The 12,534-nt window shown below is 42.1% G+C and overlaps 2 protein-coding genes across 4 annotated transcripts in view; one reads left to right on the top strand and one right to left on the bottom strand.

Moving 5' to 3' along the window:
* Positions 1-12,534, bottom strand: part of SDR42E1 (short chain dehydrogenase/reductase family 42E, member 1) — a 986,520-nt gene that overhangs the window by 816,240 nt on the left and 157,746 nt on the right. The gene's annotated exons all lie outside the window — the stretch shown is intronic.
* The window catches only part of CDH13 (cadherin 13), a 671,588-nt gene that overhangs the window by 623,372 nt on the left and 35,682 nt on the right, over positions 1-12,534 (top strand). For all 3 annotated transcript variants that reach the window (XR_014528541.1, XM_083513633.1, XM_083513634.1), the window contains exon 11: positions 9,249-9,391. Coding sequence is in view for 2 of the 3 variants with exons in the window: in XM_083513633.1 (XP_083369759.1) it covers positions 9,249-9,391 (143 nt within the window). In the remaining variant the exon portion in view is untranslated. The remainder of the gene's footprint in view (positions 1-9,248; positions 9,392-12,534) is intronic.

The raw sequence follows: 12,534 nt of genomic DNA, 5'->3' as shown, positions 1-12,534 counted from the left end.
TGTTGAAAGTGGGTGTTGTTTTGCTAATTTTGGTTGGTTTTGAGGGAAAGCAGCCAATGTGCCTTCATCTTGGTGGCCTTTTCCCAGAGAACCGTTGGTTGATTTATCTCGCTCCCTCCCTAACCTGGAAGCAGTGCTAAGCTGAGCCGTATTGAAAGCCAAGGAGGGTATATGTGAGAGGGAGCTTTGGTCTGGCTGGAAACTTTGTGAATTCTCCCTGTGCCCCTCAATTCCCAGCCAAGCGGATCCCCTGGATGTGAGGGATCCAGCCAAGGGGGTGCCCTGTGCATGCCAGCCTGTGAGTTTGTGTGTTGTTTGTGTGTGTACATGTGAGAGTGAAAGTGTAGGAGAGGGAGAGAGGGAAAGAGTAGGAGGGAGGGGGACCGAGGGACAAGAAGCCATCTCTCGGCGCCTGACTGTCATCACCGCCCGATCCAAGCCCCCCAGGGCAAAATCAGTAGCAACCCACCCACCCCTTTACAACATTTGACGGGTGGATGTTAAGTGTTTAGTGAAAATTTTCAAGCAGCAGATGAGTATAAATTACCCTTCCCTGACCACCCCCCAATATGTTTGCAGTATGTGGCCAGAGTTCATAATGTGCAATTGGATAGTTCTGACAACACCACAGCTCTTTCTCTGTGTTCGTGCATAGAATGGGACAAAGGAAATGTGGAACATTTGTGCAGGACCAAACAAGTTGCACTAAACCTCAGCATGTTCTGTGGCCACCACCTTTAATTCATTTATCTGCCCATGGGGTCTTCGCTGATCATCAAAACAGGTGCATGGCAGACTCTAAAGGCAGCACAGTGGTCAGCTACTGATGTCTGTCCAAACACTCACATTTGAATGATGGCCTGTTATGCTGAGCTTGTTGAATTGGATACACACAAAAAGAAAAGACTGCAAATATCTGGCTTTGATATAAAGCAGGAAGGGGAGGGGCGCAAGGGAAAGTAGCTGTGTAGTCCCTTTATTTCCTTGATTTGATGTGTCTTTCTAAAAATAGCAACAGGATGACATTGCAGGCAACACTTCTGAAAGGCAACATTTGCAAAGGCCCCTCCTTATATTTTACTGCTTTTACATGGAGTTGTTTAGTAGCAATGGGCTTCAAGATAACAAAGTTATAATGCATGCCTTATCAGCAGCTCCCATGTTTTGTCTACCAAAACTAAAATTTTTGTATTGTGTCACCTTTATTGACTCAACACATCCTCTGTCTAGCAGTAAACACAATGAATAAGGAGCACATGGTAGAAGATCACATGTAAGTCATTGGATCTGTTCAAGAAACCGCAAGGCAGAATTGGATTAAACGCTGTCTTTATAGATTTGAGTGTTGCTATCTTGCAGTCAATAATCCACCCACCCTGCTCAAGAAGCTAATGTTACTGCTACTACTGTTGATGCTGAATTATATCAGTAAATGAAGTGGAAAAACTCAGAAGGAACTGTGAAGAAGCAACTTCTAAGTGATTTCAAAATATCGGGAGACACGATTGCTCCGTGGATTGTATGCTTTTTAAAAAATCATGCACTGCATAGTTTAACTATGGAACTTGCTCCCACAAAAGGCAATGATGGCCACCAACTTGGATAGCTTTGAAAGCTATTGATGGTGACCAGCCATGATGGCAGTGCTCTGTTTCCACAGTCAGAAGCAGTAAAGTTTCCAGATACCAGTCTCTGGAAACAACAGGAGGAGAGCGTGCTCTGATGCTCAAGTCCTGCTTCTTGGTTTCCCACAGTTTGGCCACTGTGAGAACAGGAGACTGGTCACTGGCCTGATCCAGCAGGACTCTTGCATTCTGATGGAGGCATGTGGAGAAAGGATAGGAAAATCTGACTGGCCACTAATGAACCGTTGATCCAGCAAAGTTATTGTTGATTTTTTGAAAATTGTCACATTCTGTAAGCAAACACTTCCAAATATATTACTGGAAGGTTTTCCTGACTGACTGATTGTAGGAATCAAATAATATTCTCAGCAGGAAGACGTGGCCATGCCCCATGGTTTATCAGCACTGATTTGGCACCTGCCCTGTTGTGTTGCTGGTGGAACTAATTTTTGCTTCATTTTTGCTATCGTTCTCCGTTGACTCCAAGTGCTAAGACCACTCCTTCCCACTGATTGGCAGCTTCCCAGATCTTCCTTCTTCGGCCAGCATGTCATAGGGGCATGAGCCAATACACCTATCCTCCTTCCCACAAACCTCTTTATGACTACACTGCTGCTGGCTCTGAACATTCCTAGTCTATGTCACTGGCACATGTGGTGGTGCTGATTAGATTTCTGTGTTCTTATTGTTCCTGCTTGGAGCAAACCATCATCTGCCCATATGACCGAGGTGTCAGCAACTGCCATGGGGTGTAGATGGCAAACAGCCTTGTGGATATGGCCTTTTAAACAGTTTGCATCCTCTGCCAGCAAGCAGAAATGGCTTTGGTTGCCATGATGATTTATTTCTGACTTGTAGTGAGCAAAACTAGTTATTATTGGGGTGCAAGCAGCATCTGATGAAACACAAGACATACCCAGAACTGTATCTTAAACCTTCCCAAAACATGCTAATACCAAGAATAGTGCAGATGTAAAATTTTGAGCCAGGGCTTCATTTGGATGATAATATATATTACGTCCATCCATCTGGGCAGCACCAATGATTGGCTGTTTGCCCTGGATTTATGTTCATCATAAGCTGGCACTAGTGGTTCTGATGAGAATGATCCCTTTTAAGATACTGTATTCTGGCTTACGTTTTTAACATTCTTCTGTGATTTTTTATTATTGTACTTTCACTTTGGTTGCAAATTGTTTTAACAGGTTTTTTTGCAGTGCAAGGAATATATAAACTTAACAAACCTAATAAGTAGATCACTGTGATCATCTGGAGAAGCCCTCTTTATTGCCCCACAATCATTTCATGCTCATTTGGTTCATACATGAACCAGGGCTTATAGCATGGTGGCACCACTCATTTGTATGACTGTTCCTATTGAAATCAAGTAGGTACCGACCCTCCTGGTAGTTCATCACCTGCAGAAAATTTATCTCTTTAGCCTAGCATTTTTAGAGAATTATTTTTTTATTCAATGCCAGTCATTCGTTGTGCACTTTATGTTTTCCTCCCTAACTTTATGATATTTTAATTATTTCATTGTACACCACCTTTCTAGATCTAGATATGAGTTGGAGGTCTATAAATATTCCTGTCAATAGAATTTAAATAAAAACTGTTCATATTTTTAAGGCTATTTTCTTCAAAAAGCAATAATTCTACTCTGAGACACCAGTTGTAAATAACCACCTGAAATGCATCCTGCCTACTCTTGATTAAGAACTTTTATTCTTTGTTGTTGCATAAAGGTGTCTTAAACTTTAATAAGAAACCACAAGAGATTGACAGAGCCCCTGTTCAATCACACAAAAGAAGATTAAACAAGATAGCAGTGACAGGTGGTACAGAAGTCGGTGGTGATAGTGTGAGCAACTATATTAAAATAAAAGAGGTACCTTTCCATCAACAGCAAGGAAGAGGGGAATATGTACACTGCTCTCCCCCTTTTCCTGGGGTACTGAAATTATTATGCAGCATTAATGCAACATGTTTACTGTTCGCAGGGCTTTTTGCTAGCATTTGCAGAAACCCCCTCGAGTGGAAACATGTTATTGCTGTTTTATGGACAAGGGACTGAGGTCAAGGGCTGTTTCTCATTATACATTCTATATCTGAGAGCGGAAAGCACATTGCAAAGTATACATCAGAAGCAGCTTGCTTGATGGGGCAAGGCCACTACCCTAGTTTCCTGGCAGGCAGGCAGCTGTACAGGTGAGGAGGAAAGGGAGAGGTCAGTGTGGTGCAAAGGAGTAGGAGCTACTAGTCATGATGGCTATAGGTTCTACCTTCGCTGTTAGATGCATTGTGACTCAGATACCAGTTGTTGGGAATCACAGTTGGGCAGAGTGCTGTTGTGTTCTTGCCCAGTTTGCAGGCTTCCCACAGGAATCTGGCTGACCACTGTGTGAACAAGATGCTGGACTAGATGGGTCATTGGCCTGATCCAACAAGCTTGTCTTATGTTCTACATCCACTATCAGAGGCAATATGCCTCTGAGTACCAGTGCTGGGAATCACAAGTGTGGAGAATGCGAATGCACACAGGCCCTGCTTTTATGCTTCCAAGAGGCATCCTGTAATTACAGGATGCTGGATCAAGTGAGACATTGGTCTGATCCAGCAGGGCTCTTTTTAAAGCTATACTTTGTGAGTGGAAACCCACACTATACATGCATGTGCATTTTTTCCGCTTCAAATATTAAGTGTGAATTTTGTAGGCAGGCATCTGGATCTCTGAACAAAATATGTCACAAGAAGTGGTCCTGAAAGCAGCATAACTTGCCCAGAGGAAGGGACAATTCAGCTCAGCTTGAATTTTATGAGAACCAAAATACAGCCACCCTTTAAAATTCATACTTCCCTGAATTTTGCAATGGCATTCTCCAGACAAAATATGTGTAAAAAAAGATTTGTAGACTAGCACAAAGCTTACATAAAGATGCATATATTAATGAAAGCAACATGCAAAAAATGGATTGGATTAGGGGGAAGCGCTTTGCAAAAAATGAGTATATTGGGCAAATCTGCACGCAGAATGTGCTAAGTAGGGGAAAAATCACATCGATGAATTCTCATGAGGCCTTTTTTGTTGTTTAAAAAGGGAGTCCCAAACTTGTGGAAATGTCAAGAACTGAACCTATGGTTGGTAATGAGAAACTCAGAAGGAAACTAAGAAGTTGATAGGTTTAACCACCCAACCACCCCTATTTGAGGACCCACTCCTGGAAACCCCCCAAAGGGCATCCTGACTCCCCTCCCCCACCCAAAAAAGTGGCCTTGTGTTGTTTGTCTCCTGCTAAATGAGTTATGCATGATTTTCATGTAGTTCTTGCCTCCAAAGTTGCTGCCTATTATATGTAAGCCCTGCAGGGTATTCTGTTGCTGTCAGTGGAAGCTGAATATGTACATTATGAAACACAGGAATATGAACTGGGGCATCTGCATGTCTGGGGGGGGGATCGTTGTTTTAGTCCCAGTTTCATTATTTTATAACAAAAAAACAGGTTTGGCCTGTTTGTCCAATATAGAGAGCTGAAGGACACTGTTGGCATTTGATGGCATACACAATGTTAGACGATGAGCAATTAAACAGTCCCGAGATGGTATGTGTGATGTTGTTGGGGCCAGTAATGGTGTTGTCCGGGTGTATGTGGCAGCAAAGTTGGCATCTGGGTTTATTGCAGGCTCTGGTGCCAGTGTCCGTGTTAGGTCTGGTTGTAGTATTATTGTGGGTTAGGAGTTGTTTAAGATTGGGTGGCTGTCTGTAGGCAATGAAAGGTCTTCCTCCCAGAGCTTGAGAAAGAGAACTGTCATTGTCCAGGAGAGGTTGCAAACCTTACACCAAAGAATAAACGGACACAAATCTGACATCAAGAATCACAAGACAGAGAAACCAGTAGGAGAACACTTCAATCTCCCAGGACATTCTATACAAGATCTCAAAGTAGCTGTTTTACTACAAAGGAATTTCAGAAATAGACTGGAAAGAGAAGCTGCTGAATTACAACTCATTACCAAACTTAAAACCATGGAGAGACCTGGCCTGAACAAAGACATTGGATTCTTATCTCATTATACATGACAAAGCCATTTCTCACCTTCTCACCCCTTGCTTTTTCCTGTAAGACCTATTGCAGTCGTTAAGAGTCGTCAACAGGCTCATCTCAGCTATCTGCCAATCACCCTTTCCCACCACCCTTCTGAGTAATACCCCTCCCCACCTTCCCACTATATAATAGGATCTGGCAACTTCTGTTTCAGTGTATCTGAAGAAGTGTGCTTGCACACGAAAGCTCATACCAAGAACTAACTTAGTTGGTCTTTAAGGTGCTACCGGAAGGAATTTTTTTGTTTTGACTATGGCAGACCAACACGGCTACCTATCTGTAACTGTCATTATTTTATGTGATTTTCTCTACCATGAGCCCTTTTCTCCGCATTGTTTCACTAACAGAACTCTCATTTACATTTATAAAAAATAAACCAACAGAGAACCATTGTCTTAGTTAAGCAGCATTATTCACTTACAATAGGTAATATTTCTGGTATTTATTTATTTTTTAAATATAATAACAACAATATGCTCTGTCAAATTGTGCCTTACGTACTTCAGCTTTGAAGTGCAATCCTTTGCGGAACAGTTGGGAAATGTATTGTGATCTGTTAGAACCTCTTGTTCCTCAGATGTCATAAACTTGAGGTGCTGATTTATTTATTTTTAAATCAAATTGTTTTAGGGTTAATTGAGCATTTTCTGCCTGGGACTTGATTCACCTAGCCTTTTTCTGTTTTGATTCCTTTCTTTCTCATTTCAACGCTACCTCTTGTTTTATTTTTTTAAGGAACAAAGGAATAGTATGCATTAATTAAGAGCATTGTTATTATTCTGATAACTCATTTTCATGGGAGATAAACTCTTTAAATGGTTATTAACCCAGAAGTATAGGCAGAGTTGATGGACTGCATCATTCACTATTCATTAGCGGCTGCATCTGTTGTGTTCTTTGCCCTTTCCCAATGGGGCCAACTTGTTCCTGGGATGCCAATAACAACAGCCTCATTTGTAGCAATGAGATGTTAACAGACTGGGTAGGGTTGCTATAGATGACACAGTCTTGATGGCATCAGAACTACTGTGCCTTTGTTCATCAACCATAAATATTGTGCCTATAATGTTCCAGTTGCATCAATGTCGAGGCCCAGGTTAGACCCGGTCTGCACCCTACATTAAAAGCTCTGTTACTCTGCTTTGAACAATCATGGCTTTTTCCAAAGATTACTTGAAATACGGGTGCTGAAAGTGTATTTATTTGCTTATGTCATCCGTAAGTAAGGTTCACCATTTTGTGTGTGTTTTTTAAAAAATCAAGCGGTGTATGAATTTTACAAAATAAATGAATATATCCTGCCTTTCTTCCAAAGAGCTCAAGGTGGCATACATGGTTGTCCCCATCTCAGTTCATTCCCACAGCAGCCCTGCAAAGTAGGTTAGGCTGAGGGGCAATGACTGCCCCAGTGAGTTTCATAAGTGTATGGGGATACAAACCCTAGTCTCCCAGTTTACTTTCAGGCACTCTAACTACTACACCACACTGCTCTTGTTAGGTGGTCCCTATTCCCCCACAAAGCCACCCGTTCCCAGAGTGGGTGTCTTATACACCACATTGTTTTTGTTTTGTTTTTTTAAAAAAATGAACAGTTTGTGAATGTATATACAGTTTGTGAATGTTTGTAAATAAATAAATTGCAACGCATTTATTTTAGCCTTAGATTAGCTGCAGGGCTCTTTCAGCTTGAGTTCAAGCTGGTCTGCAGAGGAACATTTCCCCTTGAATTCAGCTTGATTTCCCTGCAAAGGGAAACAGCTGCGAAGGACAAAGCTTCCTTTGCCTGCATAGCTTGAAGAAATCAAATTATGTAGGCAAAGGAACTTCTTTCCTACAGAGCCTGGCTGCCTTTGCCCATAAGGTTTGAAATCCAGCTGGTCTGCAAAGGGAAATGCTTCACCTGATTGATGTCATGTGACTGACAATTGGATGGCCCTGGCAACCTGTCAATGTGTCCCATGGGGAGAGGCAGGCATCAGGATCCAGTCCCCTACCCCTAATTCATGGTGCGTATGCAACTTAACATGGTATTTTTATGTCTTGTGTTTATGTGTCTATGTGCACACACTAACACACACACAAGCATTTTGGTATTACTTTTTATATATGTATATATAAAAAATATATCTGGAAGATACCAACTTATTCCAGAAAGATAAACTTTCTCCTGGGATGACAAGTAGGGACTCCAGATTGTATCTGTCATATTGAGCCAGTGGTTTGATTTCTTTTGTTTAATACAGAAAGATCAAAATTTGGACATTTAAGGCTGGTGTCAGGAACACAGTGAATGCAAAGTGTATGGCTGTGGTTGTGTAGTGGAGGAGGAATCTCTGAGGAAACGATTTACAATTCCACCTGTTGACTACATGCATATTACAAACCACCCAACTTTCATTCAGTCAATAGGTGCTTCACATTTGCATCAATTTGGTAACTGGTTGGAATTTTCTTCGTGGACCAAAGGCTCCAGGAATGGCCATAGCTCAGTGGGAGAGCATCTACTTTGCATCCAGAAAGTCCCACATCACTTCCCAGCATCTTCAAGTAGAGAAACCCTAGCCTAGAACCTTGGAGAGCTGCTGCCATTCAGTGTAGATCAGGGTTTCCTAAACTTGGGTCTCCAGCTGTCTTTGGACTACAATTCCCATCATCCTTGATCACTGGTCCTGCTAGCTAGAGACGATGGGAGTTGTAGTCCAAAAACACCTGGAGACCCAAGTTTGGGAAACCCTGGTGTAGATGGACCAATGGTCTGACACAGTGTAATGCAGCTTCCAGTGACCCCATTGTACTCAAGCAGAGCCTAAAAGAACTATTTTCTTGCTACAGACCATCTTTCCATCCCAACCAGTTACCAAATCAACACAGACCTCTCAGCAGTTAGTCTTCCACATTATGGAAATCAGCAAGTTATGATGACAATGAGAGACAGACAAGTGTGTGAAATTATACAAAACAATGTCAAAAATGGCAGGTAACAAGGGGCACAGATGCCCTTTAATGCAAACAGTACAAGTGTCATGTGGCACACGTCCATCATTAATGCTCCCAGCCCTTGATATGTATAACTTCCCCATTCTAGACAATAGATGTCTGTTTGATGGATAGATGGATTGTCCACATGTCATACAAGATCACAATTTGTGTCTGAACTGACCCTCACTTGACTTCATTCTTGTGACTTGTTTGCCACATCACATCCCTCATTAAGTGTCCATTGACTGATCTTTAATTTCTGCCTTGCTTAATGGCTAGGTAATGGGGGTTGCCTGTGTCATTTTCTTGTAAACTCAAATTCTTATATGGCCAGTGGTGATTGCACATTTCAGAAAGGTATCTGATAAACAGCTGGAGTGGTATGCATTTTTTTTCTCCTTGCTTTGTGAAACTGGGAACTGCAATTCAAAGTGTGAAGCCTCTAAATTGAGCCCCATGGTGCCTGTGCTCAAGGTAAGTTCTGTATTAATTGAACTCAATTCACAGCTGATTATTGGGTTGTTTTCTTCCCCCCTAGGTACTCCATTAACAAAGATCCAGCTGAATGGTTGGAAATTGACCCTACGAATGGTACAATTCGCACCAGGGGTGTCCTTGATCGTGAATCACCATTTGTTATCAACAATGTGTACACTGCACACTTACTGGCAATAGATAATGGTGAGTAATGGCAATTGATGAAAGAAGAAAGTGGTTGGTTGACATGCTTTTCATCCCATTCATTGTATGTCACAGTTTCCTGAAGAATCATTAAGAGCAGCTCTGTTGAATCAGGCCAGTGGCCCATCTAGTCTAGCATCCTGTTCTCACAGTGGCCAACTAGATGTCCCATTGAGAAGCTTTCAAACTAGATGACTGCAGCAGCTCAACAAAAGCATCATTGGTGGTCATTGACTATGCTTGCTGGGGCTGATGGGAGTTCAGCAACATCTAGGAGGTCCAAGGCCCCCCACCCCTGTTGTGAACAATACTGAGCTAGATGGACTAACGGTCTGATTTGGTGTGAGATAGTTTCCCATGTTTCCATATCCATTCATGCACATCCATTCACAAACAAGCAGCCAATGTGTCTTGCCTTCATTCATCCATCTATTATACATTTGCAAAGTGGCCGTCTTCTTTTTCCAGTGGATCCAGCAAAAGAAAAATCTCAGAAATGTTCTCAAAAAGATTGTCATTTGAGAGATTGCTTTTCAGCTTTGACTCTGTTAGAAAGGACCATCCCCATTGTGAGGATGTATTTCTTGAAGAAAATAAAGGTCTACAGTCCTCAGGAGGTTGGATATATTAGCATTAACAGATTTAATTTTGCCCCCTCCCCAAGAAATGATTTCAAGCCCCTAGCACCACAGTTCCAATAACTAGCTTGACACACCAGAGACTATCCCATTTAATGTATAATAGCAATTACATTGAAAAGACAATTAAAAACCCCTTGTTAAAATGCAATATTTTAAACATATTTTGTGGATTAAGGTTCCTTCTGTCGCACATAATCTAAATTGGAAGGATTTTATGAAAACTCATTGCAAGTTACTTTTGTCGCACATTAAAGCCTGAGATGGGAAGGAGAGATGCTGCCTTTTCCTGAACAGCTGAAAGGCACAAAATAAATAAGGGCTTTGTGTGTAATGTTAGAAAAGCTAATATGCTTAACACTTCTCGGGGATGCAGCTGGTTTTTAGCTGCAGCGATGAATTGTGAAATGCTCTTTTTAAGAGGGTAATTTTACCATCTTTTTCATATTGCACGAGTCAGTACAAGGGAACATTTGCAAGGTTTTGACAAGAATATGGCTTTAAAATGCAAAACGGAGAGCAGGAAGAAGGTCCCCTTTGCCATGGTGATTTACTCGGATATTCATAAATGTACGTCTCTCGCAGAGCCATTTCTGTGGGAGACATTTTTTTTTTTTTTAAAGAAATGCTATTGAAATTATTCCGCATTCCACATTTGTTGGTTTTGGATAATGCATCTTTTGTCGAGTGTTTGTGTTAGCTGTAATGTGATTAGAACCATAAGTTGCTGTTTGCAAAGCAATGTGTAGGAAGCTGGTATTAGGAGGAGATGAATGTTCAGACACTTGGAGCAATGACTGCAGCAGGGAGGGGGAACCCTGTTCAGACCCAAGGCTGCTTTCACTTCTGGATGACCTGCCAGCAGCCACATGCCACCTGTGGGTAGGGCACGGAGCAAACGTGGATGGGGTTGGAAATACCAGTGTTAACCTTTTAGAGTGGGCTAGTTTCTGCCCCTGCTCTAGCCCACACACCTGTCTCTGTCCTCCTTGCTGACTAGCAAGAGGCATTATCAGAGTTCAAGGACTCAATCATAGCTGAGCAAAGACACTCAAGGAGTATGTAGAGCAGTGCTGGAGTCCAGGGTTGGGTTCTGGGAGCCGGATAGATGTGGTGAGCTGCATTTGGCCACAGGTCTAATGTTCCCCACCTCTCAACTACAGCAGAAAGGCAGCCTTCAAAGGAGATGCATCCCTCTAGACATAGCACTCAACTTTAGTCCAGGAGTTCCAATGAATTCTCATGAGTAGATGGACATTCTCTGCCACTGCTTAAAAGCTCGTCAGGTAGGCTGGGGAACTTGCTGGAACAACTGCAGAGATTCTGTGCAGCCCTGCAACTCAGGTTACTTATCTGGGACATGTGAACCTTGCCCCTGGACCAGCGTTATAGCTGCCCATCCTTCTTCACCTTGTAAGGGCTCCTGGGCTACATCTGTCTCCTTCCTTGCCGCTGAGTGTATGCTATTAATCTGCTTTAATAATGCCTCACTTTGATACAGCTAAGTAAGTACACGTAGTGCCATGTGGGTTTGTTGTTGTTGTTGTTTGGGGGGGAGCCAAACCAAAGTGGGTCTTTGGTCCCATCTAGCAGGGCTCCTGTTATGTGTACAATTAGATCCACAATTCCATCCAGAGCCTTTTTGGCTTCTGAGAATTGCACATCAGTGCCTTCACTGTTCTCCTTCACAGATAACTTGAAGGACCACACATTTCCACAGTTTTACTGACTGTGTGCAAGTCAGTAACTTAAACACTGTGATGAATGGATGATCCAATGTTCAGCTACTTGAGCTCAAGCTGCAGCTAGTGCCATATTGACTATTAATAGCAGGGTAGCTTAACCTGCAGTTCACGGAAACCAGCTGCAAGCTGATGGTCCTGTTCAGGGTTCACTAAGTGACTAGCTCAAGATTTGTGATGGTGCGCTTTAGCATCAGCTTAGGTCAATTCCCTCCACTGGGTTTGGTTCCTTGAAGGAATATTGTTGATCTCTGTCATTCTGTGACCAAACTTAAGGCACGAATGCAATGAAATTATTCCTCTATAATTTTCCTAGCCAACCAACACTAATGCTTAATTTTCTCAAGATTATTATGTTCCCAATGAGCTACATAATGCATGTAGGCTGGCGCTTGAATAATCCAAAGCAAGTATGAAATGATTCCTAGATCTTTCAGAGAAGGTTAAATTAACTGAAAGAGTATCAAATGGAAATACTTTGCTCTCTCTGGGAGGGCAGTGGCATCTATAAATGTCAGTGCTAACATACCGGGTTTTTTGTCCTTTCAATATTACTAGGAAGTTGGGATGGGAGGGAGATTAGATCCAGGCCACATTCAAACATGAACCTACCTACCTACCTAATTCAGACTTTCTGAAACAACATGCAAATTAAAACACAGCCACCCTTTGAAATCCTTGCTTCTCCAAATTTTTCAGTGCAATTCTCCAGCAAAGTATTGTGTGCAAAAATGCACATAGAAATGCATTGTGTTAGTCAACA

The sequence above is a fragment of the Podarcis liolepis genome, assembly GCF_965112155.1.
Source record: "Podarcis liolepis genome assembly, chromosome: 7".
Classification (NCBI taxonomy): Eukaryota; Metazoa; Chordata; class Lepidosauria; order Squamata; family Lacertidae; genus Podarcis; species Podarcis liolepis.
Note: the sequence above shows the minus strand (reverse complement) of the source record. Positions and strands in the feature narration are given on the sequence as shown.